At 47.7% G+C, this 25,066-nt stretch overlaps 1 protein-coding gene across 8 annotated transcripts in view; it reads right to left on the bottom strand.

Annotated features, from left to right (window-relative positions):
• madd (MAP-kinase activating death domain) overlaps window positions 1-24,547 on the bottom strand; it is a 54,794-nt gene extending 30,247 nt beyond the window's left edge. For 6 of the 8 annotated variants that reach the window (XR_013811879.1, XM_079736764.1, XM_079736770.1 and 3 more), the window contains exons 1-10: window positions 24,423-24,547; window positions 16,874-17,065; window positions 14,644-15,276; window positions 10,499-10,802; window positions 7,008-7,139; window positions 6,597-6,710; window positions 6,347-6,427; window positions 2,921-2,977; window positions 1,844-2,016; window positions 1,207-1,442 (exon numbers count right to left, since the gene is read on the bottom strand). Coding sequence is in view for 7 of the 8 variants with exons in the window: in XM_079736764.1 (XP_079592890.1) it covers window positions 1,207-1,442; window positions 1,844-2,016; window positions 2,921-2,977; window positions 6,347-6,427; window positions 6,597-6,710; window positions 7,008-7,139; window positions 10,499-10,802; window positions 14,644-15,276; window positions 16,874-16,932 (1,789 nt within the window). In the remaining variant the exon portion in view is untranslated. The remainder of the gene's footprint in view (window positions 1-1,206; window positions 1,443-1,843; window positions 2,017-2,920; window positions 2,978-6,346; window positions 6,428-6,596; window positions 6,711-7,007; window positions 7,140-10,498; window positions 10,803-14,643; window positions 15,277-16,873; window positions 17,066-24,422) is intronic. The other 2 variants (XM_079736767.1, XM_079736768.1) reach the window with 1 other exon arrangement.
• Window positions 24,548-25,066: the final 519 nt, after the last annotated feature.

Here is a 25,066-nt window from a genome sequence, read left to right as displayed (position 1 = left end):
AGGACAGAGACAGAGACAGAGAGAGAGACAGAGAGAGAGAGACAGAGACAGAGACAGAGGACAGAGACAGAGAGAGAGACAGAGGACAGAGAGAGAGACAGAGACAGAGAGAGAGGACAGAGAGAGACAGAGACAGAGAGAGAGACAGAGACAGAGGACAGAGAGAGACAGAGACAGAGACAGAGAGAGAGACAGAGACAGAGAGAGGATAGAGAGAGACAGAGAGAGAGACAGAGACAGAGACAGAGACAGAGAGAGACAGAGACAGAGAGAGACAGAGAGAGAGACAGGGACAGAGAGGACAGAGGACAGAGAGAGAGACAGAGAGAGAGAGAGAGACAGAGAGAGACAGAGAGACAGAGACAGAGACAGAGAGAGAGAGACAGAGAGAAACAGAGAGGACAGAGACAGAGGAAAGAGGACAGAGAGAGAGACAGAGAGAGAGAGACAGAGAGGACAGAGATAGAGACAGAGACAGAGGACAGCGGCCCCTTCCCTGTAGAAGACAACCAAAAAAGTCAACATAATTCAATAGAAAGTGAGCAATATTGCACATAATCAAAATTTCCTGATAAAATAGCGGCACAGTTGATATAGAATAAGAGAAGGAGCAGGACCTCGATCCCCTGGAGCTCCTCTGTACTTCACCAGAAGTTAGGTTGAGTTAAAGTCGGTCTTCATTGGATGATAAAGCTGATGAGTCCATAGTTCGATTTCTTTAAGGGATTTACGACGTCGACACCAAGCATGAAGTAACCTGTGGTGCCCCCTGCAGGTGGCTCTCTGAACTCTCACTGTGGGGGGATTTTGTGGATTGAACCCAGAAGGGGTCTCCAGTTATTGGAGGCTAATTGACTCTGGCGTTGGTGCGCGACCTGGCCTTCCTCTCGGCCCGACGGTAGTTAAATAACCAGACATATTGGATTTGTAGTAACAGAACCAGTCAGAACCAGTGTGTGCTATAGAGTGGGCGGGCCTTACTGTTGAGGATACTCTGATAGGCCACGTTGTGGACCAATCAGGACCGGTGTCTGCTACAGAGTGGGCGGGCCTTACTGTTGTGGATCCTCTGATAGGCCACGTTGTGGACCAATCAGGACCGGTGTGTGCTACAGAGTGGGCGGGCCTTACTGTTGTGGATCCTCTGATAGGCCACGTTGTGGACCAATCAGGACTGGTGTGTGCTACAGAGTGGGCGGGCCTTACTGTTGTGGATCCTCTGATAGGCCAGGTTCCCGGGGTTCAGGGCCCACTCTCCGTAGAACTCGACGGCCTGCGTGTGCGACAGCTTCTCGGCGAAGCTGGAGCGGCGGGGCCGCGAGGCCAGGAAGGAGGAGGCCTGGAAGGCCACCACCGGCCGCGGGAACAGACGCAGGGTGCGGGTGTGCATCTGGAACCCCTGGAGCACGTTGGGCGAGTTGAAGAACCGCACCATAGCCACCCTGAGGAGCACAGAACCACAGAACGTTACCGACGTGGCCTTTACAGTCAGGGCGGTAAGCGCTGACGCTTTTACCCAGAGCGACTTACAACAAGAACGTTTGTCAGGAGAAAGAGGAACAACCATATATCTGTAACCCAATCACTAAGTTAACCCGTTCCCCGCATACAACACGGACAGCTAGCATAAGATGCTACACCATGCTGAGGACTATTTAAGGGCCAGGAAGTACAACATACAATAAGTGTGTAAGAGGGGTGTTGGGTTGGGGGGGGGGGAGGCTATGCAGTCTATTCATCTCATTTTCTCACTCCTCATGGATTATTCTGCGTTTCAAACCCCGACACGACCCTTTGACCTGAACCATGGATCTGATCATCAGAGGATGGAGACAGATCTGACCTGGTGGCCACGTCCACAGAGTCCACGTCGTTGCCGTAGATGAGGGGGTTGAACTCGGTGGAGGAGGGGGAGGCCTTCTCTCGAGCGGGGTGGAGCAGGGGCATCTCCTGGCCCTCCTGGAACTTCTCCAGGTTGAGGATGGGCTGCGTGTTCAGACTCATGCTGGCCAGAGCCTGGAGGAGGAGGGAGGTGTTTAACGAGCCCCGCGGTGAGGAGACCGCTCCAAAGAACCGCTCCCACTGCGGGCATCAGCGCTGAGCGAGGGACTACAGGCCGGCTCGTGTTTGACGTCCTGCTCCTGGCAGAGGAGACCGTGGAGAGCCAATCACGGCCCTGCCAGTGTCCGGATCAGAGACTAACTATGTGAATGTTTTCTTGATCAACACTTTCTCTGTTTTGATCCCACTGCGTCTGGGAGCCTGGGTTATGGTGGTTATCGTGTTTGTCGGTGTCTACTGGGTGGAGCTGATGCCTGAGGTGGGGGGGGGCGTTTCGGAGAGGGCTAGGAGGAGGGGCAAAGGGGGGTGAGTCACCAGGCACGGTCGGTTTGAAACAAAGGGACAAGGAGCTGCTGCCCAGTCAGTAGGTGTTGGCTTAGCGGGATGAGCGTTTAGTGGTCGGGTCTGGATGAGGGTCGACCGGTCGAGGAGGGATTAGCTTCATCATATCTTGCTGACAGGGGGGGGGGGACACTCGACAATGCCAAGATAGATGCACGCACATTCAGTCATGCGCAAGCCAGAGCTAAGCAGTATCCATATTATCATCTATGATAAGGATTATTAGTCTGTTTATTCTGCGCCATGTGGCTGTTTGACACACTCCTGACTGTAGAGGAACAATAGTAACAAGCAGAACAATTAAAAGAATAGTCTAATTAAAAATCGCATGACAGTTTTGGGGGGGAAGAGCGAGAGATAGAACGAGAGAGCGAAAGAGAGAGAAAAAACATGAGAGAGAGAATAAGAGAGAGCGAGAGAATGAGAGAAAACGAGAGAGAGAGAACGACAAAGAGAACGAGAGAGAGAACATCCATGCAGTGGCATTCCACATTCCACACGAGGCGGTGTAAAGGACCTTATTGTCAGAGGAGAAGATCTGCTTTTGGGTGATGACGGTCAATCTAAACAGACACTAGGGGAGGGGGGAGGGGGGGGACAGATGAAGTAGAGCTGATGATGAAAACACCACAGGCACGCGGCCGGAAACAACCAGACAAATCCCTCTTTTCATCATTCTCCTTCAACAGGACCCAGAAACAAAAGAAACAAACAGAAGAAGAGCGAATCGAAATCGATGTCGACCCCACCCCAAACGTTTAGGTTGAGTTAAAACGGTTGTACGACAAATAAATAAATACAAATTATGAAAGGCCATCACATTAAAACTGAAGAGAGGAGATGAAAAGATATTTCCTTTGTTGTTTGTACTCTAAGAAAAATAAATGGTGGAATGAAAAATGGACAGCGATCACAAGACCGGAGAAAGAGAGAGAGACAGAGAGAGAAAGGGGCAAGGGAGAGGGAGAGAGAGACAGAGAGAGGGAGAGACAGAGAGAGAGAGAGAGAGACAGAGAGAGAGAGGGGTGAGGGAGAGGGAGAGAGGGGCGATCACAGAACAGAGGGCTCAGATGCTGACGCAGGAAGTGGACCGCAGGACAGATATAGAGCTCAAGTCCACCCCTTCCGGAGGACCCCAATGGGACCTCTGGGCTAGGAAAATTAGAATGAGTTTCAATGGAGAGAAAGTAATTATTTTTCTGGTCCCAGTCTTATATGCCCTGGATTACACAAATGTCGTTTGTGGATTTAGATTATAATTTTTCGTGCAAAGAAAACAAAACAATTTCGCAAAGAAGTTTGATAATGTTAGGTTTCGTGTGAGGCCGCTTTGTGAACTACAGCCCCTCGCTGCTCTCGACTCGAATGGCATACGTCACCACCCCTCTGGTACTGACATGGCGATCTCTCTGCTCCACTTCACCGCTTTTTTCCAAGGGAGGATAACAGCGTCGAGAGAGGTGAAAACCATTATAAATCGGGGCATGTTGAGACTTTCAGTTATGCCGATGGGGAGATTGTCGTTCTTGTCCACGCCAGTCGCAGGGAGCGTGACGTCACATACGAGACGTGTAGTCGTTCTCATTGTGTTTTCTCTACAGCCTTTTACTGAACAATTGCACAATAAACGGTCAAACTCTTGACATGAAAGATTATCATTTAAATCCACAAACAACATATGTGTAATCCAGGGCATATAGAGACTGGGACCAGAAGAAAATTACTTTCTCTGCATTGAAACCCATTCATATTTTTAGATCTCATAGGTGCCATGGGCTCTACCGGAAGGGGCCGACTTACGAGCTCTATAGACACGGTGACGCAGCATGACAGACAGAATGAAGACGTGGGGGGGGGGGGGGGGGGGGGGGGGGAGTCTGATGAGACAGGCTGGAGGAGGGGGGGGGCATGGGCACCAGCTGGCTCTCACCAGCGGTCACCATGGACACGCTAGGGACCGTACAAAAGAGCAGATCTTTCAAAAACAAAAAACACACAAAAAAATGTAAATACTTGCAGGCATAAATCTGATATCACTTTGTTTATGCGCTTAACATATCTTCTTGTTGGCCGTTTCTTTTCAAATGTAGGATAATTAGTGACATTTATGATGTTAGACTCAATAATTATCAACTAGGTTGATTGGCATCGCGTTTAAGATCATCGACATTGTCCTGCTCAGAAATGCTCAAGATTATTCTTTTGTCTTTGCTGTTTGCAATTTGTTGCTCTTTCCCGCATGAACAACTGCTAAACAAAGGCTTAGCACACACACACACACACACACACACACTATCCATTGAACTTTGTGATTTGTAGCCTGTGGAGGACAATTCACATTGCGTGTACGATACAGTAATATCTTGTACGTGTGCTTTGTTAAATGATATCCACGCAAATATATTTTTGAATCCACAAATCATATTTTCTTATTTGTCTTGTAAAATAATATCCAACCTCACTTTTATACGATGAAGGATCGCATGGGTTTCGTGAGTTGCTTCATTTTGTTTGAGGATTGCTCTCCAATATGTCCCTCTGCTGATCAATAAATTGTGGACGTGCAAGTTTTTATTGGACTTGAATATGCTTAACCCACAAAATAAATTCACATTGTATGACCATCCAGAAATATTATGCACAAAGATATCCAACAGAATAATTTACGGTCCACAGATAATTTGTTGTCTTGTTAGATGTTATACACACACTTTCATAAAGAAGTTTGACAGACCACTGCTCAATTCTGATCTAAGAGGATAGCTATTAAGAGCAGGGCGTTGTGGATCATGGAACATTTTTCTGGATATCATTTTACAAAACACTTTTTTTTTTATTTGTGCAACCGAGCCACACAATGTGAATTGCCTTCCATGGGTTATAAATAATAAAGTCCACTAAAGACGTCCATAACAGACAGGAATAGGATGGCCACACACACACACACAGCTGGTTCTGATTCAGGGCATGAACTAGCTAACCTTTTTTTAATGTGAAATGAACAACATTTTAACACCGCACGCGTCTAATTAGTTGCTAATTACCCGTAAACTTGTGAAACGTGTATAAAGGCGATTATTCGGCTGTAAACTTAACTCAATCAGGCCTCAGGGTCTTGTGAACCTTTACAGCGCTATTTAAAAACAGCTGACGAGAACAGGCATGGAGGTAGGCTGAGTTACTGGTCCCAGTAAGGTAGGGTAACTGGTACAAGTAGGGTAGGGTCTCAGTGCGCAATATAAATAGATATTAATAATAATAATAATAATGATATCAAAATGTTGTTCGAACCACAGATAGTGTATGAATCTTACATCATATTCTGGGTTAGGAGAATTCATTTTCAAACAAAGGATTTTATTTACTGATCAAATCGATGAACAGGAAAACGGGGGGTTGGGTACTGAGGGAGACGAAGGGGGCTCCTGTGAATCAGAACCAGGCACTCTGGGGTAGAAGCACACGTTAGTAACTACCACTAGAACCACTAGCACTCCAAAGCCTTAGAGTAGGAGGGGGGTCGGGGGGGCTGTCTAAAGCCTTTTACCTCCAAGAGCTAGAGCATGCACGGAGAGAGGAGAGAAGAGACAGAGAACAAACACTGGTGGTCCGTTAGTGTGCCACGACCCTCCCGCCCACACAACACAACGCAACACAACGCAACGCACAACAGTACATCCAACCGGAGAGGAGCTGCAGCTGAACCAGTGCCCTCCTCGTGCTGAGACGCTCATGTTCACAGAACAACGTAATACACAACGTAATACACAACGTAATACACAACATAACACACAACATCCTGGGGGCTGTTGGACCCGTTTCTCTGAGATGTGTTTCTGGACACGGACTGAGCATACTTAATAAATGTGCCAACAGTATTACTACGGCGGGCGTCTGATGTGAGCCGTTCAGAGGTCCCACTCCCACTGGGCGGACCACCAACCTGCTTCAGGTGTTTCTTCAGCTCCAGGGACTCTGGCTCTGGGAGGGGGGGCAGGATCTCTGCGTGGGTGGGGGCGATCACCTGGAGGACGAGGAGACGATAGAACATTGAATTCACTGACTGAGAGGGTGCATGGAGTCCAACTCAAAGTCACCACGTATACTCATTAATGCTAGTTAATGCTAATTAACCCCCGGGTGGATCCAGCAGGTCTAAGCTGTATCTAAGGTGCTGCGTGTTCGGTGAGGACCTTGTTACTGTCCAGGTCCACCAGCCACACATCGTCGGGCATCTTGAAGTCGGCCTTGTAGAGGAAGAAGCTGGCTGGGACGCCGATGATGTAGGGGGTGGGCGCCAACAGGAGCTGCAGGGAGGGGGGAGACGCCTTCATCACACTGACCACTCCTCTCTGAGTCATGGTCCTAAGGTACGCAGAGAACCCTTCTTACTCCGTCTTTAGCCCCACCCCCCCTCCCCACCACGTTCCTTAACAACAATGCTCTATTTTCTCTTTCAATGCACGTGGTGTGGAGGTGTGAGGATTAACACTTTGGAGAGCAGATGGCTGCTGGGACACAACTCCATGAAGCCACCAGAGGACTTATTGTGAGCGCTGCTCTGAGCCCGTGGTTCCTCCCCTCCAGGGCGCCTCGGAGCGTACCTGTTCTGCGGACGCCATGCAGGTGGGCAGCAGGGGGATGACGGGGAACATGTACTCCAGGGGGTAGATCATCGCCACGAACGCCATGACACTCATGGAGAGGGCGTTGTAGTCCCTGGACTGGAGAACAACCTGGGGGCCACACAGAGGGACTCCTGCTAGAACCAGCTCCACATCTGGCCAGCTACAAGGGACTCCTGCTAGAACCAGCTCCACATCTGGCCAGCTACAAGGGACTCCTGCTAGAACCAGCTCCACATCTGGCCAGCTACAAGGGACTCCTGCTAGAACCAGCCCTCTACAGTCTGAGTGGATCGGTGAAAACAAACATCTGGATGAACACCAGATGGTGCTGTTTTCTTTTCTGGGATAATTTAATTGACAGAGCTGGACTCTATACAGAGACAGACTCTATAACAGAGACAGAGACAGACTCTATACAGAGACAGACTCTATAACAGAGACAGAGACAGACTCTATACAGAGACAGACTCTATACAGAGACAGAGACAGACTCTATAACAGAGACAGACTCTATACAGAGACAGACTCTATAACAGAGACAGAGACAGACTCTATACAGAGACAGACTCTATACAGAGACAGACTCTATAACAGAGACAGAGACAGACTCTATAACAGAGACAGACTCAATAACAGAGACAGACTCAATACAGAGACAGACTCTATAACAGAGACAGACTCTATAACAGAGACAGACTCTATACAGAGACAGACTCTATAACAGAGACAGAGACAGACTCTATACAGAGACAGACTTTATAACAGAGACAGAGACAGACTCTATAACAGAGACAGACTCAATAACAGAGACAGACTCTATACAGAGACAGACTCTATAACAGAGACAGACTCTAAACAGAGACAGAGACACTCTATAACAGAGACAGACTCTATAACAGAGACAGACTCTATAACAGAGACAGAGACAGACTCTATAACAGAGACAGACTCTATAACAGAGACAGACTCTATACAGAGACAGACTTTATAACAGAGACAGAGACAGACTCTATAACAGAGACAGACTCTATAACAGAGACAGACTCTATACAGAGACAGACTCTATAACAGAGACAGACTCTATACAGAGACAGACTCTATAACAGAGACAGACTCTATAACAGAGACAGACTCTATACAGAGACAGACTCTATAACAGAGACAGACTCTAAACAGAGACAGAGACACTCTATAACAGAGACAGACTCTATAACAGAGACAGACTCTATAACAGAGACAGAGACAGACTCTATAACAGAGACCGACTCTATAACAGAGACCGACTCTATACAGAGACAGACTTTATAACAGAGACAGAGACAGACTCTATACAGAGACAGACTCTATAACAGAGACAGACTCTATAACAGAGACAGACTCTATAACAGAGACAGACTCTATAACAGAGACAGACTCTATACAGAGACAGACTCTATACAGAGACAGACTCTATAACAGAGACAGAGACAGACTCTATAACAGAGACAGACTCTATAACAGAGACAGACTCTATACAGAGACAGACTCTATAACAGAGACAGACTCTAAACAGAGACAGACTCTATAACAGAGACAGAGACAGACTCTATAACATAGACAGACTCTATAACAGAGACAGACTCTATACAGAGACAGACTCAATAACAGAGACAGACTCTATAACAGAGACAGACTCTATACAGAGACAGACTCTATACAGAGACAGACTCTATAACAGAGACAGACTCTATAACAGAGACTGACTCTATAACAGAGACAGACTCTATAACAGAGACAGACTCTATACAGAGACAGACTCTATACAGAGACAGACTCTATAACAGAGACAGACTCTATAACAGAGACAGACTCTATACAGAGACAGACTCTATAACAGAGACAGACTCTATAACAGAGACAGACTCTATACAGAGACAGACTCTATACAGAGACAGACTCTATACAGAGACAGACTCTATACAGAGACAGACTCTATAACAGAGACAGACTCTAAACAGAGACAGACTCTATACAGAGACAGACTCTATAACAGAGACAGAGACAGACTCTATAACAGAGACAGACTCTAAACAGAGACAGACTCTATAACAGAGACAGACTCTATACAGAGACAGACTCTATACAGAGACAGACTCTATACAGAGACAGACTCTATACAGAGACAGACTCTAAACAGAGACAGAGACAGACTCTATAACAGAGACAGACTCTATAACAGAGACAGACTCTAAACAGAGACAGACTCTATAACAGAGACAGACTCTATACAGAGACAGACTCTATACAGAGACAGACTCTATACAGAGACAGACTCTAAACAGAGACAGAGACAGACTCTATAACAGAGACAGACTCTATAACAGAGACAGACTCTATAACAGAGACAGACTCTATACAGAGACAGACTCTATAACAGAGACAGACTCTATAACAGAGACAGACTCTATAACAGAGACAGACTCTATAACAGAGACAGACTCTATACAGAGACAGACTCTATAACAGAGACAGACTCTATAACAGAGACAGACTCTATACAGAGACAGACTCTATACAGAGACAGACTCTATACAGAGACAGACTCTAAACAGAGACAGAGACAGACTCTATAACAGAGACAGACTCTATAACAGAGACAGACTCTAAACAGAGACAGACTCTATAACAGAGACAGACTCTATACAGAGACAGACTCTATACAGAGACAGACTCTAAACAGAGACAGAGACAGACTCTAAACAGAGACAGAGACAGACTCTATAACAGAGACAGACTCTATAACAGAGACAGACTCTATAACAGAGACAGACTCTATACAGAGACAGACTCTATAACAGAGACAGACTCTATAACAGAGACAGACTCTATAACAGAGACAGACTCTATAACAGAGACAGACTCTATACAGAGACAGACTCTATAACAGAGACAGACTCTATAACAGAGACAGACTCTATACAGAGACAGAGACAGACTCTATAACAGAGACAGACTCTATAACAGAGACAGACTCTATAACAGAGACAGACTGTTAGTGTAATGGAGGGACAGCAGGGCCGCGGTTACAATACAGAAACAAAGAGCCAATGTTCCACCTCACTAACTCCTATTAATGCGCGGGTGTTCTGGGCGTTTAGATACATTAAGATAACGAACAACTCCCTTTGTTCGGCCTGTTGCTTAGCCTTATCTCATTTCATGCGTCATCTCATTTCATGCGCCGGTTGATGTTTCCCCTTTTTGAACTGGACCCTCACAGAGGAACGGTGTGTGTGTGTGTCTGAGTGAGTGAGTGAGTGAGTGAGTGAGTGAGTGAGTGAGTGAGTGAGAGAGACTGACACCGAGAGAGACAGACACTGAGAGAGAGAGAGAGAGAGAGAGAGAGAGAGAGACAGACAGACAGAGAGACAGAGAGAGAGAGACAGACAGACAGACACAGACACAGACAGACAGACAGCAGAGCTCACCTTGTGCTCCAGCAGGATGCAGCTGAGAACCTGCAGGCAGGCGTCTACCCCCAGCAGCTCCAGGGGGAGGTGCAGGGGGAAGTCCACCATGCAGAAGCGGGAGTTGTCGGGCAGGGCGAAGGTGAGCGGCCTCTTCATCTCCTGGGGCAGTACCTCCACGTCCACGCGGCGCTGCCCCGCCACGGGGACGGGCGAGCGCAGCAGCCGGTACACCCAGGACTCAATCTCCCGGAGGTCGGCCAGCAGCTGGCTGCCGCGCTCCTCCACCGACAGAGCCCCGGTGAACACACGCCACATGGTGTCCCTGGGGGGGGCAGAGCGTCAGTACCCTCAGCAGGCATGGTGGGGGAGACGCTGTGACCCCTGTGTGTCATATTAAACACGTCGGTTCAAGTCCGCCGCGGTTATATGGCGCCGGGGGCCAGCCTTTTATGGGCTGTTTCCTGTCGCCAGGTCGGGTCCCGCTGTCACCTGGGGCGGCCCCACCCTGAGCGACCCAGTTTGTTTGCTGCTGTCCACATCAGCCCAGACAGACCGTACAAACCACGGCATGAGCGCTGATGGTTTAACTAAGACCGAGCAAACACTGCAGGTGTGACGCAATCGCTCACTGTCAATAAACTGCTTTGAGGATCCAGAAACCATCACACACAGTCTATAAACCGAATCTACCTGGAAAACTGGATCAATGTTTGTTTACTTTTTACCTTCTTCTTCTAAACCAACTGAAACCAACCAGCTGTTTGTTTGCCAACAAGGCGAACATTTACCCAATATACTGAGCAAACATGAAACCATGAGGATGTTTGATTGGCTTAAGCTTATGAAGTGTAATTAAATCTAGACCATTGGAAACAAACGACAATACAAACAAATGAGTACCAAAACAATTGTTAACATCATTAAATGACTGCTAATTTAATAGAGCTACATTAATCTCCCCAAAAATAGGATTTATTCACTGGAAAGAAAGAAAGAGAACCGAGATGGAGAGAGGAGAGGAACGAGAAGCCAGCAGAGGAGAACACACACACACACACACACACACACACACACACACACACACACACACACACACACACACACACACACACACACACACACACACACACACACACACACACACACACACACACACACAGTGTGTATCAAAGATATTTCCAGGGAGGGGAGAAGGCCACACGGACCGCCAAACAATTGGAGACCCGAACAGCTCCTCTGTGTTGTTAGGGGGGGGTGGTTAAAATAAACGACCCAACTCACAAATATCAAATTCAGATGGAATCAATCAATACACTACGGACATACCAAGGATTTGGATAAAACAGAATCGCAGATACCGTTTGTAAGGCGATATAAGCAAAATATCTCTGCATTTTGGTATGTTCCCATTGTCTGTAATGCTATTTCTATATTCTATTCTGTAGTTTGTTTGGTATTTATGAATCTTTTTCGCAGTCTCATCTGCAAGAGTTGACTCCCCTCCCTCCCCCCCTTCTCTCCCTCCCCCTCTCCCTCCCCCCCTTCTCTCCCTCCCCCCCTTCTCTCCCCCCCCTCTCCCTCCCCCCTCTCTCACTCCCTCCCCCCCTCTCTCCCTCCCCCCCTTCTCTCCCTCCCCCCTCTCTCTCTCCCTCCCCCCCTCTCTCCCTCCCCCCCCTTCTCTCCCTCCCCCCTCTCTCCCTCTCCCCCCCCTCTCTCCCTCCCCCCCCTTCTCTCCCTCCCCCCCCTCTCACTCCCTCCCCCCTCTCTCCCTCCCCCCCTCCTCCTTCCCCCCCCGACCGTGCTGGTGTGGTTGGAGCAGAAGAAGATGAATCATTAGCTATTGCCCCCCCCGCGCAGACGTCCCTAAAGGCAAGCCGGACCTCAATCTGTCAGCAGCGTCAGCATAAGCCCCGCCTCCCCTCTGAGAGCACGCTGCCGTGCTCGTCCCGGGAACGATTCAGGGAAAACAAACGGCTGCTCTTGACCTTGAGCTCAGCTGTCCTTCTCCAAGGTCGTCTGGAGAGGCTTGTGTTATGATGCACACTCTACCGCTACACTGAGAGGGCAGAAGCTCAACCAGGCTCCCTCTGGGATAGGAGAGGTTTGAGGCTACGAATAGACCGGGCAGTGAGGGAAGACTCTACTCCCTCCTCTGGAGTCTCCTGGAGCTACCATCTCCATCTCCACCCAGCAGTCTCCTGGAGCTACCATCTCCACCCAGCAGAGTCGGCTGGAGCTACCATCTCCATAAGAGTCACGAGACATGAAGCTCCCCAGTATGTCCTTTCGTTCAAAAGTCAACTTAAATCCCATCTCTTCAGGACCAGCTACAACATCTGACAAATCCTCCTCCTCCATCTTCCACCCTCTCTCTCTCTCTTAATGTGTTGTCTATTGTTACGTTGTTACATGTCGTCTTACATTAAGGCTGTTTTCTAATGCATCAACCACATAAACGTGTGTTTCCACACATCTTGGATAATAGTGTAGTATTGATATCGCAATTTCAATTGTTTAATACTAACACTAGCCTATGTTTAACGTAATTGTGCATTAACTATCTAGGTGTGTGCCACTGCTGGTACTGCTATGGACGGTGTGACCGGCATTAGGACGGCAGAGTGTTGAGACCACCAGATAAAGACTTCAGAGGGCCCCGCAGGCAGCTCAGTCATCTAGCTCTGCAGTCCCTGGGCGTGCACATCGGTCACATGCACGGTCACATGCACATTGTTTACGCACCACTTCCTTCCACAACACAGACGTCTCATTGTTGACTTAACTATCAACACACAACTGTGTGCCTTCGACTTCAACGTGACAGACAACAGAAACCCCTTATTGACTTCTTATTATGGGGGTCCTCTCGGTGGGCTTTAAGCACCGGGAACGGAGGTTTGATCAAATCCATCGGCCTCTCAGGTCAGTTCAGTCCATTCATTCACTGTGTTCCTCTGAGCCGACCGAGCTGCTAACAGCCAGACTACAATGTGTGGACCACGGTGCCTTGTTGACCTTCCCTCTAACGGTGTTGACTCAAGGGGAGCGACGGGAGGATCAGCCTCACCCTGTCACAACCCCACCTCACCCTGTCACAACCCCACCTCACCCTGTCACAACCCCACCTCACCCTGTCACAACCCCACCTGACCCTGTCACACCCCACCTCACCCTGTCACAACACCACCTCACCCTGTCACAACCCCACCTCACCCTGTCACAACCCCACCTCACCCTGTCACAACCCCCACTTCACCCTGTCACAACCCCACCTCACCCTGTCACAACCCCCCCCTCACCCTGTCACAACCCCACCTCACCCTGTCACAACCCCCACTTCACCCTGTCACAACCCCACCTCACCCTGTCACAACCCCACCTCACCCTGTCACAAGCCCCACCTCACCCTGTCACAACGTCACAACCCCACCTCACCCTGTCACAACCCCACCTCACCCTGTCACAACCCCACCTCACCCTGTCACAACCCCACCTCACCCTGTCACAACCCCCACTTCACCCTGTCACAACCCCACCTCACCCTGTCACAACCCCACCTCACCCTGTCACAAGCCCCACCTCACCCTGTCACAACGTCACAACCCCACCTCACCCTGTCACAACCCCACCTCACCCTGTCACAACCCCACCTCACCCTGTCACAACCCCACCTCACCCTGTCACAACCCCCACTTCACCCTGTCACAACCCCCACCTCACCCTGTCACAACCCCCACCTCACCCTGTCACAACCCCACCTCACCCTGTCACAACCCCACCTCACCCTGTCACAACCCCCACTTCACCCTGTCACAACCCCACCTCACCCTGTCACAACCCCACCTCACCCTGTCACAACCCCACCTCACCCTGTCACAACCCCCACTTCACCCTGTCACAACCCCCACCTCACCCTGTCACAACCCCCACCTCACCCTGTCACAACCCCACCTCACCCTGTCACAACCCCACCTCACCCTGTCACAACCCCACCTCACCCTGTCACAACCCCACCTCACCCTGTCACCCCCCCACCTCACCCTGTCACAACCCCACCTCACCCTGTCACAACCCCACCTCACCCTGTCACCCCCCCACCTCACCCTGTCACCCCCCACCTCACCCTGTCACCCCCCCACCTCACCCTGTCACCCCAGCCTCACCTCTGGGGGGCCCCGGCCTGCAGGGGGGGCCTCTGGCTGCAGCGGTCCACCAGCCTCTTCAGGGTGTAGAGGCACTCCCTGAAGGTGGAGAAGAAGGGGTGGTGGCTGAGCACGCACAGCGAGGTCAGGGTGCTGTTCCGGCTGCGCTCCGCCGCCCGCGCCGCCGCCGCCGCCGCCCGCCGCCGCGGGGAGCGCCCGGCGCCGGGCTCCCCGCCGGGGGGCTCCGCCTCCGCACCGGGCGCCGCCCGCCCCCCCCGCGGGGCGTGGCCGGGCGGGCGCGCCGCGCCGCCGCCGTCCGAGCCATCGCTGGCCGTCTCCGCGGCCTCCGCCTCCGTGGGGCCGCCCTTGTCGCCGCGGTTACGGTGGTGGCCGCCGCCGGCGCCGGCGCGCTGGAAGGAGCGGTAGAAGTTGACGCACATGCCGTAGCGTGTGATGCCCGAATCCTTGTCGGTGAGCGTGAAGACGAAGGAGGCGTCGTCGCGCAGGCTGACGCGGCGCTGCCGGATGCTCAGGCAGCCCTCGGGCTGGCAGAAGAACACCACGTCGGGGGGCAGCGGGAAGTCAGGGTGGTCCTCCAGGGGGTAGCGGCGCAGGAGCTGGGGGGTCTGGGCCACGCTGTCGCTGCTGGGCTGCCTGGGGTGGGGGGGGAGACTATGAGGTTCAACATGTTGTCCCAGTTCAACATGATGTACTGTACCACAGAACTGTACTGCAGAAAAACATATGGAGGAACACGTTCCTCTGAATGCTGTTCTGTAGCACAGAACAGACTAAATACTGAACCACAGAACGGACTAAATACTGAACCACAGAACGGACTAAATACTGAACCACAGAACGGACTAAATACTGAACCACAGAACGGACTAAATACTGAACCACAGAACGGACTAAATACTGAACCACAGAACGGACTAAATACTGAACCACAGAACGGACTAAATACTGAACCACAGAACGGACTAAATACTGAACCACAGAACGGACTAAATACTGAACCACAGAACGGACTAAATACTGAACCACAGAAGGGACTAAATACTGAACCACAGAACGGACTAAATACTGAACCACAGAACGGACTAAATACTGAACCACAGAACGGACTAAATACTGAACCACAGAAGGGACTAAATACTGAACCACAGAACGGACTAAATACTGAACCACAGAACGGACTAAATACTGAACCACAGAACGGACTAAATACTGAACCACAGAACGGACTAAATACTGAACCACAGAACGGACTAAATACTGAACCACAGAACGGACTAAATACTGAACCACAGAACGGACTAAATACTGAACCACAGAACGGACTAAATACTGAACCACAGAACGGACTAAATACTGAACCACAGAACGGACTAAATACTGAACCACAGAACGGACTAAATACTGAACCACAGAACGGACTAAATACTGAACCACAGAACGGACTAAATACTGAACCACAGAACGGACTAAATACTGAACCACAGAACGGACTAAATACTGAACCACAGAACGGACTAAATACTGAACCACAGAACGGACTAAATACTGAACCACAGAACGGACTAAATACTGAACCACAGAACGGACTAAATACTGAACCACAGAACGGACTAAATACTGAACCACAGAACGGACTAAATACTGAACCACAGAACGGACTAAATACTGAACCACAGAACGGACTAAATACTGAACCACAGAACGGACTAAATACTGAACCACAGAACGGACTAAATACTGAACCACAGAACGGACTAAATACTGAACCACAGAACGGACTAAATACTGAACCACAGAACGGACTAAATACTGAACCACAGAACGGACTAAATACTGAACCACAGAACGGACTAAATACTGAACCACAGAAGGGACTAAATACTGAATCACAGAAGGGACTAAATACTGAACCACAGAAGGGACTAAATACTGAACCACAGAACGGACTAAATACTGCGGTTGGTCCGTCTCATTAGAATGGGCCTCACATAACACAGTAGTAGCAGTGTGAGTTCCCCACTGAATTACATTACGGCTGCCATAGGGTTTAACTGGGTTATCCAACTATAGGAACACAGAAGATTACCTTGGGAAAAGGAATTTGTTCTCACTAATTCCCAGAGGCGCCTCAAACCATGATGTATAAAATGCAAGGCAGCCCATAAGACCTCACCTGGCCTCCCCCACCACCAGGTAGTCCAGAAGACGATGAAGATAAAATAGTCCTTACCTGGCCCCCACCACCACCAGGTAGTCCAGAAGACGTGGACACGGCTTCTTTTTCTCCATCTTGGGTTTCCCTCTGTCTGCGTCTCTACGGCATCGAGGTCGTGAACATATATCCCCGGGATTAGCGGTCGCTTCCGATCACAGAGTGGGGCTCTTCATCCCCGCGGTGCCTCTGAGGAAGACTGGTGTGCTCCTGCAGGAACAGATCAGGAGGACGGACGTGACTGGGATGAACTGAAACGATGAGGAAGGCTGCACAGAGCAGTGAAGATGAAACAGTCGGGTAAGACTTGTTAAGAAGAAGGATGAAACGATAATGTGAGTCTTTACACTCAAATTAGGACATTGTTGCATTAAACCAAATCAACCAGTAGTCCCTCCCTCAGATGGATGTCCCTCCATCAGTAGTCCCGCCCTCCCTCAGACGGACATCCCTCTACGAGAAGTCCCGCCCTCCCTCAGACAGACATCCCTCCACCAGAAGTCCCGCCCTCCCTCGGAGACGGACATCCCTCCAGCAGAAGTCCCGCCCTCCCTCGGAGACGGACATCCCTCCAGCAGAAGTCCCTCCCCCCTCAGACGGACATCCCTCCAGCAGAAGTCCCTCCCCCCTCAGACGGACATCCCTCCAGCAGGATATCGCTCCCTCCCAAGTCCCGCCCCCTCTCTCGCCGATAACGCCCATTAGTAGCACCATTGTTCCCAGTCCCTCTCATTCCCAATGGAAAGGTGAGAGTGGAGAAGAACCCAGTGAGCTCCACTGAGGACAGACTTCCTCCCTACATAACGAGCAGCGCTACTGTGCTCAGCCAACTGGTCTGACCGGTCCATCCTCCTCCCAGTGAAGAGGTTTCCATGCAGCTCATCACCAGTGGTGTTGACAGAGCCGTACAGGATGTACTGACACTATGAGGAATAATGATAACACTAATCACACAATAAAAGCACTGGCTTTCCAAATAGGATTAAATATAACATTAAATAAGATGTTGATACATTGCATTTTTAAATAATAAAAAAGCCTAGAAGTTATTTTGGTATCAGAAGCATAAGAAACAATATTATACACAATGTTGATCTGGTAACCAAACCAAACTCGTAAAAATGGATTAAAGGATAGAAACCTTCAGGCATTAAACAGTATTATAACATATATTATTGTAATTAATGAGTTGTTTGTCATCTAGAGGAGTATTATTGTACACAGCCTCATATTACAGCATTGACTGGTGAGTGTGTCAAATTCCATTCTGAAGAGAGTTTGGATATCGTTTTACAAAGCACAGTACATCATATTTGTGGATTGTGGTGCACGCAATGTGAGCTGCCTTCTGTGGGTTACAAATCACTTCCTTTGAGATGCAAATTGCCATCTAAAAGGTGTATGATGTACGCATCCAAGGCAAACCCGGCGAAACTGAAGAAATCCTGACATTCAGAGTGAAACCAAAAGTAATTTCAGGATGATTCTAAGGCTTTAACAGGGATTGGCTCCTAAGATGGAGGGCTGTTATTCCTGAGGGGCAGAGGGAGGAATGGGCCTAAAGTGCTCAGTGGGAGAACAACATGGCAGGACGGCCTGTCTGAGGGGATCAGTCTGGGATTATCGGTTCAGCCCATCATCAAACTGGTTTACTAATTCCCCCCAGCACAGGTTGAACTGCCGCTCCAAAACATATCGTCTTGACATCCTCATCCTGACACTGAACGGAGAGAGCCCAAGATGAGCCAATCACAACATCATAGTGCGAGACCGGTGCAATCGTTCTATTTTTAATTTAACCAGCAGCAGCGAGTCCTAGGCGGTCCGTTGATCAGCTCATGAATATGTTTATTACGTTATTTATTGTTTCCAAACTATAAACCAGCTCATGTGGCATCCGACTTGAAATCCTTCTGGGCTCCAAGAGGTCTGACTGAGCCGCTCAGGCAGCGAGTCCGGTGCAAACTAGTTTATACCATCTGTTTGGTTGTTCCATGGCTGCTCTTTTTTGTTTGTCAATTTGTTTTAATATCTGTCAACTCGTGGTACTCTGAGAATAGAGAACCACAGCAATAGGACAAACAAAACATCCAGACCAAGAACAGAAAATTCAGAGAAGAACACACACACACACACACACACACACACACACACACACACACACACACTAAATACTTAATATAGATATTATACCAAGTAGTAAATAGTAACATACTAAATAGTATTACTGTTTTTAGATTAAGGAAGTTTCCCTCATTTCTGATGACATATAATGGTCATTTAAGTAGTTTAAGTAGTTTGTTATATCCTAGAAGACCTTACAGTGGCATGTTCTGTTGAATTGTATTAATACTATAATACAATTACAGGACACAAGACAATAGGATCAAAGCTGACTTTTTTCTTTTTCTTTTTTTAATACTTTAAGTGAAAGTCATAACTCAATTGACAGTAACTCCCTTTGCATTTCATGTTGTATAAATAGAATATAGAATATAAGGCCCAACCACACAATTCAATTTGGATTTAATTGTCATTTCAAATGTGAATAACATGTGAAATGAGACATTTCTAGTAAACACTGATCTGTTTTTTAAGTACAACAATAAGTCTGTCAAATGTCAAGCATTTTGATAATCATATTGTATTAATGTTCAATAAATTGACAATGCCGGGTCTCTTCTCTTTTTTAATCCTCCAACATTGTCTCCCAGATGCTCAATAAGTTGAATGATTAACAACACAAAAGAGGGGACATGATGTCTGCCTAATCCTTCCAATGGTAAGTTCAACAAAAGACAGTCACTTAAATAATAAATGTATCTGTATAAATATTAAATGTGTCATATTACTCATTGCTTACTAGGATGTTTTCTATTCTAGTCATTCCATTTATATTCTTATGAACCTATTTTTTGTTGTGAAATAGACTGCAACTAACCAGTTCCAATGTCTGTTTTACAGGCAGGATTCCTGTTGAACAAACTGCTTTGGAACACTGATTAAAAGCATTTATACCACGGTCTGGGGGAATGCTCGATTCTGATCGGCTGCAGGGTGTGCATTAACTCGTGATATACGGACACCTGCAAAGTAGTTCCAGTCAAATTGTCTGTTCAGCCTTCAAAACGAGAGCTGGTAAATTGTGAAAAATGCATTAAACTGTAATCAGAAAATGTGGTTATGCTATAGACCCTATAGTATCTGTGGTTAAAGGCTAGGGCAAATTTCAGATTATAAATATGTACACTTTATGTTGAAAGTACAGACCGTCGCGATTCCTATTGCGCCAACGAATGGCGCGGTGATTCCGTCTTCAAAACGAGAGATGGTAAATTGTTAAAAATGAATTAAACTGTAATCAGACAAGGCGGTTATATGCTATATACCCTACATTATCTGTGGTATAAAGGCTGAGACGAATTTCGAATTATATATATGTACAATGCATAACGTTAGCTCTCTGGCTCATAGCGGAGCGGACTAGAATACCTCCCGTTGCCAAGTCGTAGGTCCGTCCTAATTACTGGAGGAGTGAACAACTAAGTAGATTGGCGAACACAGAGCTTGCGTGTTGCTGACGGATGTCACAATCTATGTGTTCGTCAATCTACCTATCGAGTCTTAAAAACAAAATGGCGTCGACGGGTGATCTACTGATGGTATTATGTGTATAAAATTTCCTTTTTAATAAACAATCTGTACACTTACAAAGTTCTCAATGCCTCGTTTTATATGTTAAGACCCTTATTATACTACCACAGACGTGTCGGGCTACTTTTAGCCTTTTAAGTGGTTTAAAATAGCGATTTAGTTTTTACCTTAACCAGTGCCCCCATCGTTCTAAGTTTATAGTGTTTTGATAGAATCGGCTATAAACAGCCAACTGAAGAAAGCGTCTATATACGTTTTTTGTGCTCCAAAACGAACATTTCAACTCGTTATCATACAAAACATATCCCAAATCCATTTTACACCGGAATTACCCTTTAATTCTCGTCGGGCATTATCCCTTACTTATAAGATACTTCATTTACTGGAATACTGATATAGTGGAATGTACCATACCAACATGAATACTGGCTTAAACATGTGCTGTAGGTACGATCTAAGAGTTAAAAGAGATAAAATATCTCATCTCTCTCTCCACTCCCTACGTTTCTGCAGCTTCGGAATGAAAAACATTTGATTGACAGGCATGTGGCATGTGAATGGATTCATCAAACAAATCAACTAAGAAACGTCCTTATTGGTCCAAACCGAGCCAGGAGTGGTCTACAATCTGAATCTTCATACACATAGGCAGACCTCAACCACACCAGATATTCTCATTGATGATGTCCCTGTACACCAACTGACTGACAGCAAAGGCCTTTCAAAGAGATCAAACGATGGCTCTGAATCGCACCTACAGCAGCTTTAAGTGAGGAACACAGAGCACCCTTTGCTATTGCTGTCCAAATGAATGTCATCTAGAGCCGTTGGAGTGGCTGCTGTTCATCTTATCTCGATGTGTTAGAGAGAAATCCACTGTGAACCATTAGTGACTTGAAAACCATGTAGTAAACTCGTATTGTGAGTGTGCTGCATGAGAAATATCTTGCCAGCCGTTGCACTATGAATCACGCTCTGACAGCTTGGCTGGTGTTACAGCACTAGCACAACATCAATAGGAGGCAGGACTCTAACAAGGTTGTTACTGCAGACAGCCCGGCAGGGGGCCTGCTGATTGGTCACTGGTGTAAATAAAGATAATGCACACTAAAATAACGCACACTATAATGCATGCTGTACAGTAGCATTCGGTTAGGAGCTAAGGGCCGTATTTTATCTATTTTGGTGTGAAACACCTTAAGGCCTTAGTTCAAATTACAAGCGATAAAAGAAAATCCACAATATAATACATCATTTTTAGAAACCATACTTTACTAATATCCATACATTCATTTAATTTAGGATAATTAATATTTAATTGCCAATTCTGGGATATGTACAAAGGAATGGGAGAGGTTATAAAAGGCCTCACTGAAACAGTTTCATAGTTATCAGAGAATGAATAAATAACTACCTATGAAAGAAAAGCTGCTGAAAATGTTTGAATTGTTAAAAAAAAGAGGTGCAGCAAACAGACAAGTAAAAAAGAGTCTGCAGTGCACCACGTTAAGCTGAGAACACAGACACACTCAATATCAGATGAGATCCACTGTTTATGTTAATACTGCCATGGTTGGGTTGTGTGTGTGGGCCTGTTAGCTGGCTGAGTGTTACTGGTGGGCCGACACAGGCCAGAACTCACAGCCTAACGGGTCGGGTTTGATCAAACTGTAGGTAGAGGGCCAGGTGTGGCTGGCCAATGTGATGCCTCATTTCCATCTATGGCGTTTTTCTTTGCTTAATAAACCCCTTTAGTGGCCACTCAGACCCCCTGCACATCCTGTTGGGGGGTGGGGGGGGGGGGGGGGGGGGGGGGGGGCTGGGGCCTAGTGGACCATCATGCATTGGGGCCGTCGCCACGTTTGTTACTCCAGTCGCTCAGAGGAATTCATCCTCTCATGCATCCCCATCATGTGACACTTTTTTTTTAACGCTAATGAACGCCATAGTGTGAGACCATTAATCTCCTATTTTACCACAATGGGATCCATGGCAGCAGAGGTAAGCATCATTCTGCTGTCCCATAGTCATCAGACTCTTCATCCAGCAAGATAATTAAATCATTTCTCATTGGATTAGCAATTCCACTTAGATGGGTTAATTTGTTTAAAAAAAAGGGGAGTATTTATTGTACCCCACTTGAACAAAAACTGGGTGCACTGCAATCGAATTAATAAAAATATCTAATTAAATGTTAAATTATCTCAACGTTGCCATTTTAGTCAATTGTATCATGGATCAACCTCTATAGTAAAATCAGTCTGTTGATAAACCTTTAGGAATCGTATAGGTCAACAGATTCATTAATTTCCTTTCTCCTTTCAATGAGAGATAAGGCATCCCATTCAGAATCACCTTCAGAGGTGACTGGTGATGCAGGTTAAACACCAGCTGAAACCGGTCGCCTCTCGGCAGAACACTCTGCTTATGTAAGCACAGAGCGGGGATAGGATTCATATTCTCCCCACATCGTCAACCATTTCATTGGAGAATAGATTTTTAAAAGAAATATGGAAAGATTTAGTTAATTAGTAATTATATGTACATAATGATTCAGAAAAATATGTGTCAGGCTGTGTTGATTCTGTCTGGTTCATCCTTTAGCAGGATGACCTCTTCATCACAATTCCATTTATTTAACAAACAACTCGAGGCCCGTCCTCGTTCAAACGTTAACATCCAAGGTTAGGATTCCCCAGATCACTTCCCAGACGACAGAGGGGCAGCGAGCGACCGAGGAGAAGCGTGACGCAGCGAGGCAACGTTACGGCGGTTACTCTACCCCCTGAGGTGAATTATATAAACAGGTCAGCGGCGGTGATGGACACCACTACGACTGGACAAACATACACACACACACAAACACACACACCACATATATATGACACACCACCACATCTACAGACACACACCATATCTACAGACACACGCACATAAAATATACACACACACCACATCTACAGACACACACCACATCTGTGAAACCACAATAACAGACACACACAACATATTACAGTCGCACACACACACGCATCTATATCTACACACATACAGACCACATCTACACACACAGACCACATCTACTGACACACAACACAGGCAGACACAGACGCACACCAGAACCATTGCACCTTTAACTGTAAATTATTTTCATTCAGGACAGCAGACACACACTTGACTACCCTGGATGTGTTCAACCAGACACACTCCTGCTGCAGCCTGGTCGAGATGCTCCCTGGTACCAGGAGGCGCCACTGGTAGCAGGAGGAGCCTCTGGTACCAGAGACTCCTCCTGATACCAAATGCTCCCTGGTACCAGAGACTCCTGGTACCAGAGACTCCTCCTGGTACCAGAGGCTCCCGGTACCAGATGCTCCCTGGTACCAGAGACTCCTGGTACCAGGTGCTCCCTGGTACCAGAGGCTCCCGGTACCAGACTCCTCCTGGTACCAGAGGCTCCCGGTACCAGATGCTCCCTGGTACCAGAGACTCCTGGTACCAGATGCTCCCTGGTACCAGAGGCTCCCGGTACCAGAGGCCTCCGATCATCAGACCTTCAGCATCGCTTCCTAGGACTCCGGCTTCATACGTCACGGATGGATTAGCCACGGAGCTAGCTGCTAACAGGAGAGCTAGCTTCTGACAGGAGAGCTAGCTTCTGACAGGAGAGCTAGCATCTGACAAGAGAGCTAGATTCTAACAGCAGAGTTAGATGCTAACAGGAGAGCTAGCTGCTAACAGGAGAGCTGGCTGCTAAGAGGGGGGCTAGCTGTCAGCGTTAGCATCACTCTTAGCTTAAACGTCGGAGACACGGACCGACGTGTCGTCGTACGGACCGATCTACGGGGGGACTGACAGAGAACCAGGAGGGGGTGGTGAGGGGGTGCAGAGCCGGCGGAGGAACACCACCTACCTGTCAGTTAGCCCGTTAGCTCCCCGCTGATGACGACCCTGGGGTTGGATGATGATCGTGATGAACAGTGATGCTGCTGAGCGTTGTTCAACATCCTCCTGATCCACCGAGCAGGAGTGGGCGGGACTTCCGCTTACTGAGTGACGAGAGAGGAGGGACCCCTGGTAACCGGAAGTCAGGAGAAGGGTCCCGTTGCAGCCGGAAGTCAGGGGGAGAGACCCTTGACAACCGGAAGTCAGGAGGAGATACCCATGACAACGGGAAGTCAGGAGAAGGGACCCCTGACAGTCGGAAGCCAGAAGGGGAATGGCCCCCTAATAAATATTAATCTGTATTTATTAGCCAGTATATTTCAGAAACCTTAAAATAAAAATATCATCCTACCGAGAGAATTTATTGATACCACGATAATTTAAATATCCGTTGATATGATCCAATAACTGATGCAGAATAGCCTATAATGTGGAGCTAACAACACATGTTCGGCTGTAACAAAAACTAGCAGTATCAGTGTTTACAGCCTCACATTTTAGATGACTTGGGTACAATCCCACAATCCAACAGGCCATACAATCAACTTTGGCACAGCTCTGAATATTATAACTGTATTTATTTGTCTACAGTTGGATCTAGTTAAAAATACA

The sequence above is a fragment of the Pollachius pollachius genome (assembly GCF_949987615.1).
Source record: "Pollachius pollachius genome assembly, chromosome: 5".
In the NCBI taxonomy this organism is placed as follows: domain Eukaryota; kingdom Metazoa; phylum Chordata; class Actinopteri; order Gadiformes; family Gadidae; genus Pollachius; species Pollachius pollachius.
Note: the sequence above shows the minus strand (reverse complement) of the source record. Positions and strands in the feature narration are given on the sequence as shown.